Source organism: Alexandromys fortis, unplaced genomic scaffold, assembly GCF_014885135.2.
Source record: "Alexandromys fortis isolate MF-2015 unplaced genomic scaffold, M_Fortis_MF-2015_v1.1 scaffold_3, whole genome shotgun sequence".
Classification (NCBI taxonomy): domain Eukaryota; kingdom Metazoa; phylum Chordata; class Mammalia; order Rodentia; family Cricetidae; genus Alexandromys; species Alexandromys fortis.
In genome coordinates, this window is record NW_026067909.1 from 29,649,026 (window position 1) to 29,670,121 (window position 21,096).

Below are 21,096 nucleotides of genomic sequence, written 5' to 3' on the forward strand. Positions count from 1 at the left end.
GTGGTGTGGTGTGGTGTGTGTGTGTGTGTGTGTGTGTGTGTGCATATGTATCTGCCCAGTGGTGTGGCGGGTGTGTGTATGTGTGTGTGTGTGGTATATGTGTATGTGTGTGTGTGTGTGTGCATATGTATCTTGCCCAGTGGTGTGGTGTGGCGTGTGTGTGTGTGTGCATATGTATCTGCCCAGTGGCGTGGTGGGTGTGTGTATGTGTGTGTGTGTGCATATGTATCTGCCCAGTGGCGTGGCCAGTGCTCCACCCTTGCGGAAGGGGCATTCCACAGGGTGGCTATGCACATTTTGCTCTTCCACTTATCACACAGTGGACATTCGGGCTGTTACTACTGAAAAGAATACCATCTACAACGCCACTCCACACACGGGGCCTACACTTGAGACATGAGACTGCAGTTCCCTCCTGCAGCCTGGAAGCGGAGCCTCTAGGGCCTGTGCTAACCTCACGTCTAACCCCGAGAGGATGAGGAATGGCCTTCCGACAGAGGAAAGTCTCAAAAAGCACATGACTTTTGAAAAAGCGGGCACACTGGTGTGTGAGTGAAGGGTCTGAACAGCCTCAGCAGGGGCTGCTGTTTCCTCACCTTGAATCCTGGGAACCCAGGGATACCGTGCACGCCTGGTTCCCCTTGGTCCCCTTTCTTTCCCAGCTCCCCATTGACACCAGGAAAACCCTTGGGTCCTGGCAATCCTGGAAGACCCCCGATGAACTGGTCACACTGGCAGTCTCCAGCTTCACCTGTAGTGAACGGAGAGAGATGTGTGTATTAAATGGGACTTGGGATGGCAGAGGGAGGGAGCAGGGGAGGAGGGCTGATGGGATATGATCGCGCAGGTTAGACACTGAGTCCTGGGATCGAAGGTGTGTACCACCACGCCTGGCTTCCGACTATCTTTCATTCTGTAGTGTCTGCAGATATGTGGTGAGGTGTCTAGGTGGAGACTTTCATTAGAATATGAGGTGTTCCACGTGACCTAGACACCCAAAGTTAACTCTATCCAGCAGCTTTGGCGCAGCATATGGTGGCCACCTGCTGGGTCATGTTGGTTTGAAGAAAATTTAGATTTTGGAGAATTTCCAATTTCAGATCAGAATGCCCAAACTTTACCTTCAGAGAAAGAACGAAGGGTGTGGGCAGGGTCAGTCTGTAAGGTAAAGTGCTGTGAGGGCCAGACTGTGCCGTCATCCCGACCTCCCCACCTGGGCATCCTTTCCACCCTTCTTCACCTCTCCAGGGCTAGACTGTGACATCATCCCAACCTCCCCACCCGGGTATCCTTTCCATTCTTTCTCACCTTTCCAGCCTTTCTGCCCTCGAGCTCCTGGGAAACCAGAAGGCCCGGGGTAGCCCACTCTTCCTTCCGATCCTTTTAGGCCAAACAGGAAACCTAGGAGAAAATGTATAGACAAGAGCATCCATGAGAGACGGCTTCGGGTCCAGCACAGGCTCTCAGCCAAGCCTACCTCAGGTGCCTGGAGCTCTGGTTCCATACCAACACAGCCCTCAGGGTGGAACAGAGGCTAGAATTTGCAAATCTAGTGTTTCCATCAGTTGTCCAGACCAATGTCTTTCCTTCTGAGAAACACTTAGTCCAGATAGAGAATTTGGTTTTCAGGCATGTAACTGGAATTTCAAGATGGCCATACATCCTTCTTCTTCCTCATAGACACCTCCCTCCACAAAGGGAAGAAACCCACAAGAATTAAGATAAAGCCAGCTCTCCACTCTGTCCTCAGTTGGAGCGGATGCACACCAGTGCTCAGAGCTTCTCACCTGTCCTAAAGTTTCTCCATGCATACATGAACACACATGTAGACTGGTACTAGGCATGGCTGACCTCCCTGATGATCTTGACCCCAGCCTTCCCTTCCTCACCAAGGGTCGGAGGAATCACAGCAGGGCTCCATTAATTAAACAGGTGAGACTAAGGGTACACAACTGTGCGAGGCCTTGGGAAAGACCGCCATCTGGTGGTGGACACCAGGATGCATTTCAGGCGAGCTTGGCTTGGCAGGGCAGCTGAGCATGGTCTCCTATGCTCCTCATTGTCTTACTCTTTGGCCCTGAACTTATGGTGACCCCCGTCTCAGCCTCTCAAGTGCCAGGATTGCAGGTGTGAGCCACCAAGTCTCATCCCTGTTGAATGTAGTGGTGCTCTTCAGTGGTCCAACAAGTACCTCTGAAGAAGGAAGATGCTCGTGGCTGTACAGGAAGTGGAAAGGATGCGAAAGCAGCAACTTCAGAGGCTCATGCTCTTAGACAAGGGCAGAGGGATGGTGAGTGAGAGAGCTTCTGGGGAAGCGGAGGGTTGGAGAGGCTAGTGAGCACTGCTCTGAGCCATCTGACCCGGCTGTGCATCTAACATAGCCCCACTCACCCATTGGTCCATTAATTCATTCACCCACCATGAGATGGCACTTGAGCTATGCCAGGTGGCAAGCCAGGAGCTGCCCCGAGCTGACAGCTGAGATGTAGGAGCTAAACTAACCCAATCAGCAAACAAATGTGGATTTTCAGATCCTAGCCAGCACTGGAGAGGGCATCGGGGTGGCTGATTTAGAATTAGTGGTGTCCAGGAGCTTTCTGGGCACGTGACATGAACTGCAGCTGACAGAGGGACCTGGCCAGGCAGGGAGCTGGAGGAGGATCCACAGATGGGACAGCGTGACCAAATGACCCCTTGACAGTAGAGAGCCATGACCAGAGGGTATGTAAAGGGTACACAGAGGGGTGCTGGCACGGAGGAGGGGATGGGACCCTCTTGGGCTTTTATCCCAAAGGGCAAAGGAGGTCATGAAAGAGTTCTAAGGAAAGAGGCTGCACCCCACACAGTGGATCCAGTGTGGAGCATGAGGTGCCCAGAGACTCTTGGGTCCTGGCTCAAGCTCTGAGGTTATGGAGGAGCCAGGACACCAGGGAACATGTTGGCCAGGAAGGAGAGCGGGAGGATGGAGACCTGCAGCTTTACTCTGGGCGTTCTGAGACTAGGTATTCTTGAGACCCAGTGTGGGCTGTTTCCAGTCAGAAGTTTCATGTTTGTAACTCAGAGCACAGAGCAGGAGTGGCTATGTTTGCACAGGGCTCTATTCCCATTGGAGAGTTTATCTAGGCACAATGGGGATAGAAGGGACCAGAGAGAATTTCGGGGGCTTCATCAGTGATGAGAGATGGGGGCGAGGCATTGCAAGAGAGAGCTGCAAGGAAGGGGGCACTACAAAGTGTCCAGGGAGATGAGAACAGTGGACAGACCTCATGGAAGGGAAGAGAAGAGAAGCCTGTGACCTCTCCAGGAGCTGCTCAGGTCTAGACTGGGCTCTAACCTAAAGCTTCCAGCCCTCTTGACAGGCGAGGAGAAAAGCAGATCTAAGTAGGGGGATTCATCGCCCGGACTTTAGGAATGTTGCCGTTTATAACTAGAGACCTGTCATCTAGGACAAAGAGGGATGCCCTTGGGAAGTAGTAAGGTCTTCACCAAGGCATAAGAGAGCCATGTCTTTCACCTGGGATGTTTCTCTCTATTTAATCCATTCATAATTTCAAACACGCTCTTTGGGAAGTGTGAGATCTCAACCGGACTTCCACGAAGAAGCCAACAGCTGATTCAGTCAATCAATGGTGCCAGCAGAGCCTTTCCCCTCAAAGGACAGCTGGCATCCAGGTTCGCTCTTATTCTAGCGTGAATGACTAAGCATCCTGGCTTCCAGCATCACAGCACATGAAATAGGACCAAATGCAGTTCCTGAGCAAAGACTCCAAAAAGCTCAGTGCTGAGAAAGGTTGAACTCTGAGGGAGTCCGGGTTCCCAGCGCTAAGTTACAAGGTGGATACTAAGTTGCAAGACACACCACTAAAGCCAATGGTTGGCTACTTTTTATAAACAAGGTTGCTAGAAAAGCAGATGGTAACAATGTATCTCACAGAGGAAACAACTCAGGAAGGGCTAACGGGGGATCCTCCGACATCTCTCACGTCCATTTTCTGCATGCACTCCCTTATCAGCTGACAACCCGTGCCAGACAACTGTTTACTCACGCTAGTTTATCTATGTCAGTGATAATGGAAACCACTTAGTGAGCCAAGTTCACGCATGAAGACAGAGTGTGCTCATGGCAGGATGGAGTGGCCGGGACAGTGTCTTCACTCACGGCACGTTTTCATGCTTTTGACACATGTAAGGGAAGCCCTACAGCTGCTGCACACAGGAAAGGCAGGCTCATAGAAATTCATATGCCACCAATAAATATTTTCCTGTCAACATTACCAAGCCAAACTTGCATCATGCATACTACTTTCTGTGTAACAGAAAACAGTAAAGATAGCTTTGCTCAAATACATCAACCAAGGAGCAAATACTCAAAACTTCTTGAGTGAATGTGTTTATCTTCCAAACGAAAGAAAACTGGACAAGCACACTCAGAGCAAGTTAAAATGTCCTGTAGAAGGTGAAGCGGAAGCAGAAGTGACTGGCTTTCTATATACCTGTTTTATATAAGTATTTCTTTCTATGGAAGAAACACTGCCAGCAATTTTCCTTCTGGAGATGGCATAGAGAAGGACTTTCCCAAAGCAATGAAAACATCAGCCTCTGAACTTGAAGTTTAAGTTAAAACCTAACACTGTCCATTAGCAAATGGGATGCCCTGGCCCAGAAGGGAGGACGCGAGGAGATGCCCTGCCCCTGAAGGGAAGACTCGAGGAGATGCCCTGCCCCTGAAGGGAGGACTTGAGGAGATGCCCTGCCCCTGAAGGGAGGACTTGAGGAGATGTCTTGGCCCTGAAGGGAAGGCTCCAGGAGAGACGGCTGGAGTGATCAGAGAGTTGAAATCATTTAGGAAAGAAGAGCCTACATTTGAGTCAATGTCACCCAGAAAAAGAGAATGACCTCTTATTTCCAGCCAGTGCCTCATAAGCTAATCTCCAGGAGATGAAACATTCCCATGAGGTCATCATCAACATCGAAAGTATAACTGAATGTTACAGCTGAGGAGGATGGCTTTTGTGGATGTCCAGCTCAAAACTACAGTACACGTACAACTCCTCAGTAGACAGCGCGTTCTCGACATAAGGACAGCACACACCATCACAACCTGAGAATGTACCTTGGTGGACTCGGGGACCATCCCAGATACTATGGAGTCATCCTGGCTGACCCAGGGACCAGCTCTACTGCTCTGGAGTGGCAGGCTGGTCCAAACCTTCATCCGCATCTACTAGATCCTTATCTACCCAGGCTCTCTGGGTCTCCTGTCTCCCTTGGCCAGTGGCTGCCATTCCTTTTGGCAGCTATCTTTCCTGTGACTTTGGCTTTGCAGTGGCAGAGATGCTGAGGCTTGTAAGATGCTGAAGCACAGAGGAGCTGTGGGTTAAGACAGGAGATACCTGCAGAGACCTAGGCACAGTGATTTCAGTGCATAGCTCCTTCCAGACACAGCACCTTAGATGCCCTGCTGAACTTCCTGCAGCCACAGCACACTGTGTGAGAACTGTGGGATTCCTGATTCCCTACAAGCTGAGAGGCAACAGCTGTTGTCATGGTTCCAGTGTGGACCCTGGCAGTGCCTGCCACATCCTCATCCACTGGCCTACTGAATCAACTCACAATCATTAAAAAAAAAAAACCCAGATGATACCCAGCTTGATTAGGCTCTAGATGAACACCAGTCACTTACCGTCTGGTCCAGGTGCACCTGCAGGCCCAGGGGCTCCTTGGAGACCTGGTTTTCCATCAGCTCCTGGTGGACCTGGATATTGTGCTGGGCGGCCTGGTTCTCCTGAAAAGCCTTTTGGTCCCATCTCCCCTGGAAGGCCTCTCATCGAATCTGAAACCCAAGAGCGTTCACAGTAGGTGAGTGTTCTGATATTTAAAGGTTGCGTTAGCTTCTGTGTCACAGGGGACCACCATCAGGGACAAGTGTCATGAACCAGTGATGACCTTAGTATGTTTCTTCACAGCTTGTTCACTTTCACAACCCTGGAACTATGACCATTTGCTGACAACATTGGACAGCATCCTGCTTCTTCCATCCAGGGACCAGACCACACCAATCACCCACCAGAGTCACAGGCTAACCTTCCAGGGACCAGACCACACCAATCACCCACCAGAGTCACAGTCTAACCTTCCAGGGACCAGACCAGACCAATCACCCACAGAGTCACAGTCTAACCTTCCAGGGACCAGACCACACCAATCACCCACCAGAGTCACAGTCTAACCTCACTGGTGCCCTTCAGCTCAGCAGTAGCTGAGGCTACTCCATGAGGAGGAAGGATGGAACCACAGGAAGGCCATGTGGCCAGCAAAGCCTACTGGTCCATGCCCACACCTAAGGCCAGGTACCTTCTGATGCTACAAAACCCCATTACCTTTATCTCCAGCAGATGGACCTTGGGGCCCCATGGGGCCAGGGTCTCCAGGCTCGCCTCGACTTCCTGGTTCCCCATGAGCCCCTGGGAATCCTGGGTCACCTCTGGCACCTGCAACCAAGACAGATCCCTTGCAATGAGAACCATTGTCCAGGAACAAGCCCCCACCAGAGCAAGGAGTCTGTCATCACAGGTCACTGCAGGCACCCACTTCCCGGTGAGTACCCTGAACACAGAAAGAGGCAGGTGAAGCTCAAATGCTGCAGATACAGAGGACTCTAATTTACAGCCTAGCTGGGTAAGATTCTGATAAATACAGGACATCACAGAGGATGTCGAAACCCTCGGAGGTTTCAGGGGAGAGCAAATTGATCTGAGAAGACTCAGTGGCATTCTAGGTGTTAAAAACCAGAACCTGTGGGTCTCCTGGAAATGCAGAAATGCCTTCGCTGACAGATGTACTGCGCAGTAGCGAGTGTTGTCAGGCAGAACCAAAGTGACTGTTTCTAATGACACCTTGGAGCCCCTAGAGACACTAGGCTGTCTCTGAAGCTTGTGTTCTGAACACCTTCATTTTTTTTCACTTAGAAATCTGTCTGGAGAGTTTATGACTTTGTTCCCGAGAGAAGAGGGTCCGCATGAGGCCACATAGTGCACAAAAACTGTTGTACCAACCTTTTGCCAGGGATGGATGGGGCGAGTAGACAGGGGGTCCCGGGGGACCTTGTTCTCCACGTTCTCCCTGGGGGAAAGAAGACACTGTGAGTCCGGCTTTCCAGAATCTCCTAATTTACATATTGCCCAGGAGTGGGCAGAACATGGAACTGGTTTAACAGGGCATGTTTTCTTACTATCATCCAACCTGGACCGTCCCCATGGCAACATCCCTACCATGTGACAGTGGGGAGTTCCTGCATCCCAGCCACCAGGCAGACATAAAAGGGACCAGCACAGCATGTGTGGATCTCCTTGCAAAGCCATTGCCAGGGGAGGGATGCCGGAAGTGGCTGGGAGACTCAGACCTTCACAGTGTTGACATCTGAACCATCTGGGGAGGGGGGCAGCATGGAGCTGCAGGGATGCCTGACACCATCTGCTCTGTAGACTCCAGATACACCCACACACTTCCCTGCTCTCCCCAGACACATGCTCTAGCAGAAAGGGCCACCCATAAGGTTGGGTCCCCCCTCATAGCTACCCTGGATCACCTCCCTTGATCTTCCTGCCCAGCCCTTATGGTTAACTACACAAGTTCCATTCTCCATCAGTAGCTAGAGGCACCCCTCATCTTTCTGCTCAAATCCAGTCTCAAGCTTCCCTTCAGATGGGTGCAGGCAGCACACAGTCCCCTCACTCTGCGGGATCACACTAACAGCCGCTGCTCGTGTCCTCTGCCCGTGCTGCTTGGGTGAGGAGCAGGTTATCCCCAGAAAGAGACACGAGTTACCTTGGGCCCTCGGGGTCCGCTGGGACCTTGGAAACCATCCAAGCCTCTGCTTCCCTGCAAGAAAGTTAGGGGCTTGTTATCTCCAGCTTCAGGGGGACCTCCGGAAATCAAGCTCACGCCACTTCCACCAGCATAGCCAATGCAGACACCACGTACCCCCTCAAGCCCCCCACCCCCGTTGTACTGCCAACTCCCTCATGTTAGGTGCACAAATGTCTTTATAGCTGCTTCGCTTGACCCGAGAGCCAGAGTCCAGATGTGGCACTAGTGTCTGTCGATCCTCTTTCAGTTCCCAGCAGCCCCAATAGCCTTCCCTCCCTCTGCACCTTAATTTCGTTTCCAGATCGGTTTCATGCGCATGAGTACTTTGTCTACACGCATGCATGTCTGCCGTGCGAGTGACTGGTGCCTGTGATGTCAGAAGAGGGGGTCAAACCCTGGACTAGGGTGACAGATGGCGGTGAATGACCAAGTGGGTGTTGGGAGCAGAGTCCAGGTCCTCTGCGAGAGCAGCAAGTGCTCTTAACCACTGAGACATCTTCCAGTGCCCTCCCCTTGGTTCTTTTTCTTAGTATTTTTCTTGGTGGTTGGTGTTGAGAATATTGGGTGGTTTGTGCTTCTGGCCTCATGGTACTATGTAATACTGTCCCTTGCCCTTCCATTCCCCGCCTAGCCTCCAAGTGAGCAAGAGATTGTGTAGGACATGTCTCCACCTACGGTGACAGCCATGCTTCCTCTGTCCTCACTTTAGAGGAGAAGAGCTAGCTAGTTGCCTTGCTAGCAATTTCTTGACTGATCAGTGAGGTCATACCTGATCAATGGGGTTACACCTGACCTGAGTGAGGTCACATCATCCCATCAGTGGGGTCACACCTGTTCAGTTAGGTCACATCTGATCAGTGGGGTCACATCTGATCAGTGGGTTCACACCTGATCTGTAGGGTCACACCTGACCAGTGGGGTCACACCTGGTCTGTGGGGTCACATATGGTCTATGAGGTCACACCTGGTCTGTGGGGTCACATATGGTCTGAGGTCACAGCATCCCATCATCAGTGGGGGTCACACCTGGTCTGTGAGGTCACAGCATCCCATCAGTGGGGTCACACCTGTTCAGTTGGGTCATATCTGATCCGTTAGTTAAACTCTCTCTTCATGACGAGTTTTGAAAAATTCCAGTTGCCACCAAACAATCCCTGAGCCTCTGGATTTGGAATGTCTCTTTTCATTAAGAAATCTTTAATACTAATTTGGTCTCCAGTGCCCTCAAGTTCCCATCGACGAGGAAGCTGGTATGTGGAGCTTTCTGAGCAGCTAGTCCCTCTTGTAAGTGACCATGTATGGCAAAGTCTCCAAGCCATGCCAGGGCAAGGTAAAAATGGGCCTGCCTGTTGAGTTACTTTATAGATTTTCAAGCCCAGGAGCTCACATGCTGCTTGACGGACTAACATTGTCTAATTTTTTTTTAAAAAATCTTTTCCTTTTCCAGGGCTGTGGTTGACTCTTGGCCTTCCACGCTAGGTGGAGCTGAACATTCAAAGAGTGGTTGAATTTATGTTCGAGAAAGAATGCTGAGCCCCAAGGAGGCTCGTAGGCAGAGGTCCTCAGTAGCTGGCAGGAGTGTACTGTCAGGAAACGCTCACAGCTAGGCTTCTAGGGAAGGTTTCCTCCAATGCTGAACAGAAAGAAGGCTGTCTTATGGGTCTGGATGTGTTTCCACATCATTCTGGTTTTTCTAGATCTTTCCTCAGACCCGTGGCACAAAGAACAAGGGTTAGTGAAATCCAACTTAGGGGCCTTGTGGGGAAAGACTTCTTCTGGGCTTAGTCTGAGAGGGCTGCGGGATGCCACAGAATGCCCAGCCCGCGGGCACAGCTTTGCTGCCTGTTTGTAACTCCCACATAGCTGGAAAGTCACACCTGGTGGATGTGACGCCTGGAGAATGGTTCTGTTGCAGTCCAGTGGCCCTGCCCACACAGGGATGTCTTTTTCCTGTGCTGCACACCCATACTGCACAAGGACGGTGTTAGTGCATGGATCCAGGAGACCAGGTCTCCATGAGCACACTCTATAGAGAAGACTCTGCTGTCACTAAACGGGTCTCCCCAAACGAGGGAAACAATCGCCACATTTTCAGAAAATGTAACACAGCAAACGCGTAAGCTATCTCTCTGTTCCCTGGCTGGAGCTGTTTAGTTTGCTAGGTGTCCATGTGTCCTTGTGCCTGTGTCTGTATGTCCGTGCAGAGGCATGTGCAGATGGTTCTTTGTTCTCGCAGGGAGGCAGGGGCTTCCTGAGACACATGGCTTTCTCTGCTTACTCCTTCTTTGGCATGCTGCTTTAATGGGTTGCTGTCCACAGCGGCTCCTGGGAGCTGCCTTGGGTTCTGGCTCTTAAGGCCAACAGCTTCAGCACATCTGGGAAGCTCATGCGGAGGCAGCAGCTGGACCAGTTGGATGCTGTGGTTTGCACTAACACGCAGCATGCTGAGTCATTTGTGTATGTCTGCCGATTTCCCTATTTTTTCAGTTGGGTAAACTATTTCTTCCTCTGACCCATTTAAGCACAGATGTCTGTTTCTTCCCAAGCTACAGAGAGAAAGCTGGATGGGCACCTCTATCATACGTGTGCCTGAGGAACAGTAGCAGCCAGGTGACCCGGAGCCAGGGCTTGCTGGGCTGTGTCTAGTGTTCTAGTCTTCATGGACCTCTAGGTCCAGGGGCAGCTGTACTGAGCCACAGTTTTAGACACGACAGCTCCTTTGTGCTCCGTGAAGAGTGACATGTCACCCACCCGCCTCAGCGATGCACTGGCTCTGAGTTCATTGGGTTTTGGGTGCGGTGTCTGCTTTAGCCACCTCTACATGGTCTTATTGCCATCTTTAGGCGAGTGGCATTCTGGCCTTGGTTAGGGAGTAGGGGAACAGCTATTGCTTCTGGGGTGTTACCGCTGGGAAACGCATTCTTAGCAAGAACCAATGTGATAGGAACTTGGGTGTAGTTAGGGCGAGGCCACCAGCCTGAGTTTAGGGTCAGCAATGAGAAGAAATGAGAACAGCCATGACATTGGTCTCCATGGTACATGGTCAGTGCCAGACTTGGCCTATAGCTAGAGCCGTGGACGTCAGCCACAACGCCACGGGGCAAGGCTACCTGCTGTCCCAGACAAGCCCCACGACTCTTCAGTCTTAGCTCAGCCTCTGAGCTCCACAGTGTCACACACACACCTGCTGTGGCAATCTGAACGGGATTCACGGGGAGCTGGCGTTCTGAGGCTGCTCTCTGAGCACTGACAGGAGAGCGGGGTAGAAACACCAGCCATGGGACCCTGTGTGTGTACCCTGGTGCTGACTGCAAGCTGACTGGAGGTATAGCTGTATCCTGGGGTGAGTAAATGTGGTATATGTGTGTACCGCAACCCCCCAGCTTCCTAGCACGTGTGGGTGCATGTGTGTGGAAGTGGGGTGACCCCTACATGGATGAAACACGGAACAACATGGCACAAATGTACTTATTTCTTTGTGCCAAGTTACGAGCATGCTAGGTCCCACGACCCTGGAGGCTGCCACGGAACTAACGCCAGACTCCAGGGCTGTCTGCTGTGGGTGACAGGATGGAGCTGGACTCTGAGGCAGGTGGACAACGAATACCGTGAATAAGTAAAATAAATCTCGATCTGATAAAAACATTTCTATGTGCACTTCTGTTCCAGCGCGTGCTTAGCGGATGCTAAATCTTCTCTGGACCTGTAATAACCTTCTCACACATACTTTCTTTTCTTTAAAAAAGTAAAAAATGGTGTCACAACCCAGGAGGGAAACGAGGTTATCGTTAAACATAAGCAAGTATCAAAGTATGTGTAGATCAAAGAAATAGAGGGCAGCCTATGAGTGACAATGACTTTGTGGGGAGGGGACCTAGTGAGAGAAACCTGGGGTGGGCTCCTTGGAAGAACCAGCGGACTGGTGAGCAAAGTCCATACTCCACTAAGGGCTTTGAGAATTGGAATGGTAACTTCATAAATGACCCCTGTGAATGAAGGGGGCATCTTAAGTGGGCGTTTGGGACAAATGTATTTCTCTGAGATCCCACTTGTTATATACATGAGCTTTCAGGCCTGGAACAGTTCAAGTTTTGTGTGTCAAACTTACTTTCTGTCCGAAGACTCCTTTTTCTCCATCAAGGCCAGGAAGACCCTGTGTTGAACAGAAAACACAAGCAATAAACAGTCTGGAACAGGTGACCAGATTCCCCAGAGGGCTGCATGACAGTATCAACAATCGTCAAGCAGCCTTCTGCCTTCAGGGTTTGGAAGCACAGGGACAGGTGGCCACCCCACCCCAGGTGCTGAGATGGTTGTTGATGCTCATGGCTCTGAAGGTGACACCTTCCTGTGACAGATGAGCCTCCCCATGACGGAGGGACAGTCTTACTGGACTCTGAGTGGCCAGGCATGAACCCTCATTCTAGACACTCTCTGCAGTGTGTTACAAAGATAAGTTTCATACCAGGAGGAACCTCCAGGGCAGGTACAGTGTTTTAAAAAGACAAGCCAACTAGTCATGGCTACACAGTACATGGCTCACCCGTGTTCCTGGGAATCCCATGATGCCTTCCTCGCCTTTTGAGTGGGGGCCCTAGGAGAGAGAAACAGAATGAGAGGGGTGAGGGGTGTCTGGAGCTGACTGCACCAGCGAGACACTCTGCAGCCTCCTCAGGCCCCTCAGCGACAGGTGCTAGAGCAGGTAATTTGGGGGCAGAGAGAGCACAGGGCTGGGTGTGGATCACCTTTATCCAGGATGTCACGTGTCACCACCACAGGGTGAGCGACAGTGAGGAAGAACTAGGAAGGTGAATCAAACTGGACGGGATAAACCAGATGGCAGCAACTCCTCGGCCCAGGAGAGGCCCAGAGTCTCCCTCTCAGCCCCTCACTCATACATTGTCACATTCAGCTTACAGCGTCAGATAATGCTAAGTATTATTACAGTAATATTATACGTTATATTATATATAACAATTGTTATATGATATATAGTATTATATAATATCCAATAGTTTTATACAAAATACACTGTGTCTCCTTGATACCTTCCCATGTAGAGGAGTGCAGGAGAACCCAAGAACCCAAGGGCTAAGACCAGAGCACACCCCACTGTTCAGAGCACACCCCACCAATCAGAGCACACCTCACTGTTCAGAGCACACTCCACCAATCAGAGCACACCCCATGATTCAGAGCATGCCCACTACTCAGAGCACACCCCACTGTTCAGAGCACACCCCACCAGTCAGAGCAAACCCCACCATTCTGACAGGAGCCCCGAAGGCAGAGCAATCCCCATGGGAAAGAACTCCATCACTGAACTTACTGGTATCCCTTGATCTCCTCTGCTCCCCTTTTCTCCCTGTGAAGAACATGGAATGGGAAATGTTTACACCTTTGAGACCGGAGGTGCTCAGGCACTGATCCTGGCTTAAGATACGAGGTTAAAAAGTACTTGACAAAACTTCAGGCCATTTTGACGATTTCCTGTGGCAATCAATAACAGTCCTGGGTGTTGGAGCTTTAAATCTCAAACGCAAAAAAGGATTATTTTTGTATTTTCACAAGATGAACGAACTCTTTAGTGATTTGTGACGTGCCTGGAAGCCTTTCTCTTCCATCTGAGTGAGCGGCAAGGGAGCACAGGCACTTCTGACCACCCAGATGGATACTGGCTGCTGCAGATCTGTCCTTAGTGTGAGAACACACCTAGGAATGACCCCCCAAATGACCACACTCAGTCAGCTAATTCTGCTTAGGAAAAGACAGTTCAAACACACTAAGCAGTATAGACCCTTCTTCACTTCTGTTTTTGTACTGATGGTCCTTGGCCCATCTTTGCTGCCAGCACTGAAGATCCTGCCGCTCACAACTGTCTCCTGTGGCCTGGCGGGAACCGTGCAGTTCCCTATGATAGCTGGGGCAAATCTGATTTCTTTTCCCCCACCAATTTGGCGGCGAGGTCTTTCCCATCTTAGGATGCAACTGTTTACATAAAATGAAGGCAGTGGCATCTGCACGCTCCTTTTCCTAGGTAAACTGGGAACGGCCTCTCTTTACCTTGTACAGATCCCGATCGTACGTTGATGGTGTGGGCCCAACAAGCGTGACGTCGGATGGGATCCCATTGGGTCCTGGCTGTCCGATGTCACCCTGAAGATTGTTCAGCAAAAGTGACAGTGTTGAATCAGGAGAAGGGCACAGGACTTGGTTGACTGCACAGTCCCACCACCCACACTATTTTGTTTTGCATACCACTGAATGCCTGCTTTCTACTGAAACAAAAACCTAAACCATCACATCAAAATTATCATAATCTCGGATGGCGGGAAGTGAACTTCCTTCACCGGTTGTTTAGAATCTATGCGCTGAGGTCAGAGATCACCCATAACCCCACACTGCATCTGCGTCTGTGGGCTACAGCCTTGGGTCGATTTCTACACAAGGAAGTTGTTAGGTCTGACTCTGGTGTCACCAGCAGAAGGTATTGGATGTGCTAGCGAGCAAAGGCTAGACCAAACACCTCAAGGGGGTGGTCACTGCCCACCATCACGGCCAGGAAGCCTAGTTCACACCCTTCCTCCTTCAGGAACGGATGAACACAAAAGAACCTGATTTTTCTCCTGCTGTTTCCACATATAAACAACACCATGAGTGACAGGAGCGTCAGCGGACTGAGTGCTGGGTCACCCTCTGAAGTGCTCTGAGCGCTAACATGTTCGAAGACTATTTAGGGCCTTACTGTGCTCATTAGTATCCGATTAAGACCTTTGGTGGACTGCAGACCCACCATCTGACTATGCGCTCCTTCCTTTTATTTTACTGTATGACTGTGGGGTATTTCACTGGAGGGGACTTTACATTTTTATGTGTTTTGATTCTTAATTTTTTCACCCTTGATGTCTTAGGAATCCTGACTTCCGTTTGTGGGACTCAGTGAGAGAGAGCAGGGTGCCTACACAATGACAACTCTCACACCGGAGAGCCCGAGGGGCACAGATGCTGCTCAGTGAGCAGGTGGGCTCATGGGGAATGAGAATGGGGTTGGCTGGATGGCTGTGGGCACCAGGCTCCTCTTCCAGGAACATGAAAGGTAGCAGTAAGAGGTCACAGGTCACATAATCCTCTTCTATGACGTAAGTCAGCCAGGGCAGCCATGTGACCTGCTTCCTGAGGTGGTTTCTCTGTGTGCGTTGGCTCTCCTGAACCTTGTTCTAGAGACCAGGCTGGCCTCAAACTCACAGAGATCTGCCTGCCTCTGTCTCCATGTTCTGGAATTAAAGGGGTGGGCCACCACCACCTGGTTCAGCTGAGTCCCTTTAATCTTCTCTGGGTCCCACACATTAGAAGACACTCTTAGGGGACACCTCCGCTTCCGAGTCCTTAAGATAGGTGGAAGTCACATGTCCCTGTCTGACTCTACACCAACCTAGACCGTTCACGTTCACGTCTCACTGATCGGCCACTGTCCCTGGAGTGTGGGTGACCTGACACTCAATCGTGATCTCTATGCGAAGTGTGCTTGCAGGTCACCTGGAGGGCACCAGGCCACCAGTTCCTGTCATCAGGTTTCTTTACCTTTTCACCTTTCTCTCCATAGAAACCAAGTCCTCGGTTGCCCTGGAAACAGAGATGGTGTCTATGAGTTTGTAAGAATCGAGAATCGCAGTGAAATAAAAGTATCTTCTAGAAGAAAAGAGGCCACGCCCTCCCCGGACTGTGACCCTTGTGCCCATTAGGATCCTCTGTCTAAGGAAGGCCTGAGGAGTGAGTGGTGGAGCTGAGAGGGGTCCGTCAGCTGACACTAGCACCTGACCCATCCAAGGGAGGTCAGAGCTCACCCTCGGGCTCTGGGCCTTCTAAGAGGGCAGCCGATACGATGGTCTAGACACCATACCTGGAGATCCAGGTTCTTAGCAACATTTCTTTGTTTTTAATGATTTTAGGGGACTTAGCACTGATTACATTCCATAATTATGGGCCTGTTTGGGTTGTTTTCTGGGGCAAAGTCAGGCCCGTGTCTCAGCCAGTGTTTATCTAACAGTTCCTCTGAGGAGCAGCTGCTGGCTGGAGTCAGCTCTCTCCTTGCTGCCTGAGACCAGCAATGAGGAGCCACCCCGCAAATTCACACGGGTGCTTCCACACAGCGCTCTTTCCTTTTGCCCCCTCCCTCCCAGCATCTGTGTGTCTTTCCCAAGGTCTTTCTATTGCTACAGTGAGCAAGAGTCACACAGGACCCCTGAAGTCCCTCTCTGCAGTCTACTGTCTGCCTCCTCCGATGCTGAGATATCGTTGGAAAATAAAAAGCAAAAACCTTTAATTACATTCTGCTTTTCTTGCTCCGCCACCTGGCTGGGAGCTGAAATCAAAGCCCAGCATGGCGGCCATGGGAGTCCCTACAGCGTTAGCTGGTTAGCTGCTCAGAGCTGCTTGTCAAAGTTGCCAGGAAGTGACTTGGCCCAGGGTGAGGGGGCTGTTTGTATTTGCAGCAGCCAGGGGAGATCTGAGGCCAGAGCCTGGGCTGGGCCACTGCTTCCTTGGCCCTGCAGCCCTGCCGGCTTCCGCTGTCCTTGGCTGTAGGCCCTTCCCATCCTGCTCGGGGCTGTCTGATGGGGGTGAGTGTGGGGGGAGTGGGAGGGATCCAGGAGCCTCTTCAAGTTCCAGCTCCAGCTGGGAACTCTGTTGAAGGAGGATGGGAGCCTAGAGGGGTATGGGGGTGGGTGGCAGGCAAGGTCACCAGGGGTCACAGAAATGGGACTGCCTATGGAACAGGCATGGGAACATGAAGACCCGCCTCTGGACACGGAGCAGTGGATGGCTCGCACAAGCTTCCTGCTGGACCCCAGTATCTCTGATCAGATATTTTCCTTATCAACATTACTGAGTCTGGAGACTTGTCCAACTTTCCCAGGTCATAAGAAGCCCTGGTTCTGCTCTCCAAGGTTCAAACAAACCACATGCTTGGTTGTGCTTCCAATATAACAAGTGGCCCTGTCATGGGAGCAGTGTGGCTCTGGGATCCAGCCTGTTTCAGAGGCACTGGACATGTCCCTAGTGCTGACCTGAGGCTCCGATGGATTCCCCCTACATCCAGGCAGGAGGAGGGTTTCCCATTTCCCATTTCCCTTGAGCAAACATAGTGTCCCCTTGTCCACCCTGGAAGAGGGACCTAGATTGTTCTGTGAGCTGCACATCTTTTTCATCACGGCTCATCGGTGTGATCTGCACACAGTCACTGGGGTGACACGGAGCCCCAAACAGCATCACCCAGAGTCCCCACAGAGGCCTGGGCAGGTGTTCAGGCACTCTGCAGGATCGCTTCCTGCATAACGGAACTATATAACGGGTCTCAGCATTATCTGCACCAGAAACAGCTGTCAGCCAAGTTGTTCTCTGGTCAAAGAAGGCAGGCACATTAATCACCAAAGAGCCCCTCCCCCACCCCGCCCCCACCAACTTACTGGTTGTCCTTTGGGTCCAGGGGGCCCCGGTGGTCCCTGCAGAAATACAAAGACATGTATATTTTTTTCCGCTCCTAGGACCCAGATGACATCTGCTTGGAGGTCCTGGGAAAGACAGCGGCTGTCCGCTTCGAACAGTATGGTCAGAGCTTCCCCACATCTGTCTTGGTGGGATGAAAAGCCAGGAGGAAGACCGGGTCACCGTCTTTGGAATGTGCTGCTGTCTGTCCACAGCTGTTCCTGGTTTGCTTGTGTGTGTTTGGGCTTGTGACTTCACCCGTGTCCTTGATGTGCCTGTTCCTAGGCTTTGTGAGGCCCCAGGCCCTGTGGCTGTGGCCAGACCCCTCAGCTCTCCTGCGAGAGTCCCCACAAGACACTGTCACAGTTTGATGGTGGAGTCACGAATGCTCATGGACAGAACAGACCTGTAGGTCAATCCCACAGGCAAAGCGCCTGCATATGTGCACCCTGAGGGTCTTTGAACTACGCTTTTCTTGGGCATGTGTACGTGCACATGTGTAAAGGCCAGTGGCCTTCCTTCATCACTCAACCATACTCTACCTTATTTTTTGAGACAGGGTCTCACACTAGACCTGTTGCTTACTAATTCAGCTAGGCTGGCTGGCCAGAGAGCTTCGGGGATCCTCCTGTGTCCTCCTTCCCAGCCTGTGATTACAGCCGTGTGGTACTGTGTGGTACCGTGTGGTTTTTCACATGAGGCCGGGGACAGGATTCAGGTTTTCGTGCTTACACAGGAAGCACGTCACTGACCGAGCCAGCCCCTCTGAACTCTACTTAGAGGAAAGCCCTAAGCCAGTGCAGTTGCTGCTCTATGAGTGAGCCAGCCGCTTGCAGGGAGAGCGGTGTGCATCCCACTGCTCCATCTTGGCTGAGTCTGCCACAGTGCTGGGGCAGAAGGCCTTCCACCAGGGGAGGGTGCTCCGGGCTCAGTGTGGTAGTGGGAACGGGCAGGGCTGGGGGGGCACTGGCCCCCTCCTCTCCTGCAAGTCTTCCCTTATCCGGCTTCTACCCCATCACGCTTTGCTGTGTCATTGTGTTGGAAGGGGGGGACTGACCTCCACTCAGTGGGCCATCCTATAAGTGATGTCCAACGTCTCCCCTTCTACAGTGGCTATGGCCCAGGTGGGATATACCTAATATACGTGGCCTGGCCCAGATGAAAAATCTGTCTCCTTCTTGCTTGCCTGAGTCGGGTATTTGTTTTGCTTTGGTCAGGGATGATGGGCCCCTTGTCAAATAGTTGATATGGAACCCAGAGAACTTATGGATGGGAGGGGCCAGCCTGTGGCTCAAAGGTATGGGTAAAAAAGGGAGCATGCACAGCTGACCTGACGTGGGCCTGGGGGTAACCAAGCGCAGGGACTTACCGGTCTTCCGGGAGCTCCCACGGGACCCATCTGTCCTATTGGCCCCGGGTGGCCAGGAGGCCCCTGCAGGTGCACAAAGAGAACACGGCTTGAAGATAGGCAGATGGGCGGGTCTACCCAGATGGGCGGGTCTACCCAGATGGGCGGGTCTACCCAGATGGGCGGGTCTACCCAGATGGGCGGGTCTACCCAGATGGGCGGGTCTACTCAGATGGGCGGGTCTACTCAGATGTTTTTAAAGTTCTGCAAGGAGCAGTCCCTAATGAAAAATGATACTCACCTGGTAGCCGGGCACTCCAGGCTCTCCAGATTCACCCTGGTTGAGAGGAGAGAGGGTTAATTAAGAATTACTATTGTATGTGTGTGTGCGCAAGTGAGGCCAGAAGGCATCAGCAAATGTTGTTCCTCAGGAGACAACCACATGGTTTTTTGTTTTGTTTTGTTTTGTTTTGAGGCAGCCTCTCCTTGGTCTGGAGATCCCTAAGTAGGCTAACCTGGATGACCACTGGACCTGTCCCCAGCTCCCCAGTGCTGGGATTAAGTATAAATCACGGTGGCCCACTTTTCAACATGGGTTTGGGGATTTTTAACTCAGGCCTTTGGGCTTGCAAGGCAACTGAGCCATTGCTTAAGCCACTAAGAGCTGCTGGGTTTAAGCATCTTTGTGTCCGTCTACCTCTATGTAGGGCAGAATTGGAAATAAACATGAAATATACAAGCCCTGCCAGACAGAGGCATTTGGCCTGGGGCATTGAGAACACGGGGGGAGGGGGGTAAATACACCCCAAACAGAATGTGAGGGCTGCAGTCAGGCCTTAAGTTATACCATGACTTTCACCCAGAGCTAATTCCTAACTAGCATTGTTGACACTTTACATGGGATCCCCAAGTCCCGGCTCCCGCCTACAGCAAACATACCCTGTATTTGTCGCGGTCTTTATCAGACAGTGCGTAAGGTTCACCTTTCTGCCCCTTGGGTCCTTGGGGCCCCTAAATTAGCAGATACACCACAGAAAGAAAAACACAGAAGAATTCATTATCTTTTAGCATGACTGTAATGACACAGGAGATTGTCAGCTTCTGTTTACAATGTCCAGTGTCCCCATGGATTATACATGCACCCCCCGTACCAACTTCCTTAGGGTCCAGCCATAAGTCTGAGGCTTTTTATTTCACTCAGAGTTAAAATGGAAACACTTTATAAGATTTAAATTATCTTCAGGACCCTCATAATCATTCCCTGGTACAGAACTACGTTATCTTTGTAATGGTATTGGTGCCCAACAATATAAATATCTTAGAGATATGTAATACAGAAGAGTGACTTGAGTTATGCCAAAGATAGGCAGTTGGTACAAATGGAAGCACATCACCTTTGAACATCCATATGTAATCATTATTTCGCAGTGACACATATCTCTTGGTCATGAAACTTAAGCTTGACAGAAACGTAAGGCGGTCCACTGAAACACCGAACCACCCAGAAAAGAGACGGGTGAGCTGGCCCTGCAAGGTGGAGGTGCAACCCAGCGGCCAGGGAGCCAACTCGCTGCTAAGCTGGGGATGCTTACGCAGGGCTTCTCACCTCGGTGCGTCTTTAAAATTGCAAAGGCTTAACGAGAAGACCTGAATTTGCAAATACAGTTCTGAAAGAGCAGTTTAGGGCTCCTGGCAAAGATCCCAAGAATGAGGTCGCCAAACGGACGATTTCAGGACTATTATTGCCACTTTGCAGATGCTGGAGAATCTGACCGCTTTCCAGGTCCCCAGAGATCCTACCACCCGATTCCTAACAGACACTTGGGACAAGATTCAAGCTTTCAGCTTCTCGCTGTGCTGCTACAGCCACTCACTGTTACTTGACCTAGAACACTGGAGGAGGAGATGGTGTGACCCTGGTAACACAGTGCGTGAGAGCACACACCAACCCGCCTGTCTTCCACCTAACGGCGAATCAAGAATAGGGACAATGCAGTTTCTGAACCCAGGACAGTTAGTAACAAAGAAAGAAGAAACTGGCCAGGAAAAGCAGTTTCCATCAACCATGATGGCAAGGACAAGGCTTGGCGGAGGTGGCCCCCCCAGCAGGAAACTGAAAAGTGGTGCTAATGCCATGTAATATTTGATCCAGGGACACGGCCTGCTACCTAGACTTCCAGGCTAAACACCCCACCACGCTGCCCTTATACTCACATGGAGGCCAGGGAAACCCCCAGGTCCAGGGGGCCCTTGTGGCCCTGCGTCTCCTTTGGTCCCATTGCAACCATCATAGCCGGGTCTTCCTCGGGGCCCGCCTTGCCCTGGGTGTCCCTGGAAAGTGGAACGGAGGGTTAACAGTCACGCCTCCACACAATCCATCCATAAAACAGCGGGAG

At 51.3% G+C, this 21,096-nt stretch overlaps 1 protein-coding gene across 1 annotated transcript in view; it reads right to left on the reverse strand.

The window, feature by feature from the left end:
• Col4a2 (collagen type IV alpha 2 chain) overlaps window positions 1-21,096 on the reverse strand; it is a 134,995-nt gene that overhangs the window by 25,054 nt on the left and 88,845 nt on the right. The window contains exons 7-22 of the mRNA XM_050137125.1: window positions 20,915-21,031; window positions 19,640-19,711; window positions 19,002-19,037; window positions 18,722-18,784; window positions 17,334-17,369; window positions 15,451-15,492; window positions 13,933-14,025; window positions 13,199-13,234; window positions 12,413-12,463; window positions 11,978-12,022; window positions 7,828-7,881; window positions 7,056-7,122; window positions 6,381-6,491; window positions 5,684-5,833; window positions 1,309-1,401; window positions 597-751 (exon numbers count right to left, since the gene is read on the reverse strand). Of these exons, the coding sequence (XP_049993082.1) occupies window positions 597-751; window positions 1,309-1,401; window positions 5,684-5,833; window positions 6,381-6,491; window positions 7,056-7,122; window positions 7,828-7,881; window positions 11,978-12,022; window positions 12,413-12,463; window positions 13,199-13,234; window positions 13,933-14,025; window positions 15,451-15,492; window positions 17,334-17,369; window positions 18,722-18,784; window positions 19,002-19,037; window positions 19,640-19,711; window positions 20,915-21,031 (1,221 nt within the window). The remainder of the gene's footprint in view (window positions 1-596; window positions 752-1,308; window positions 1,402-5,683; window positions 5,834-6,380; window positions 6,492-7,055; window positions 7,123-7,827; window positions 7,882-11,977; window positions 12,023-12,412; window positions 12,464-13,198; window positions 13,235-13,932; window positions 14,026-15,450; window positions 15,493-17,333; window positions 17,370-18,721; window positions 18,785-19,001; window positions 19,038-19,639; window positions 19,712-20,914; window positions 21,032-21,096) is intronic.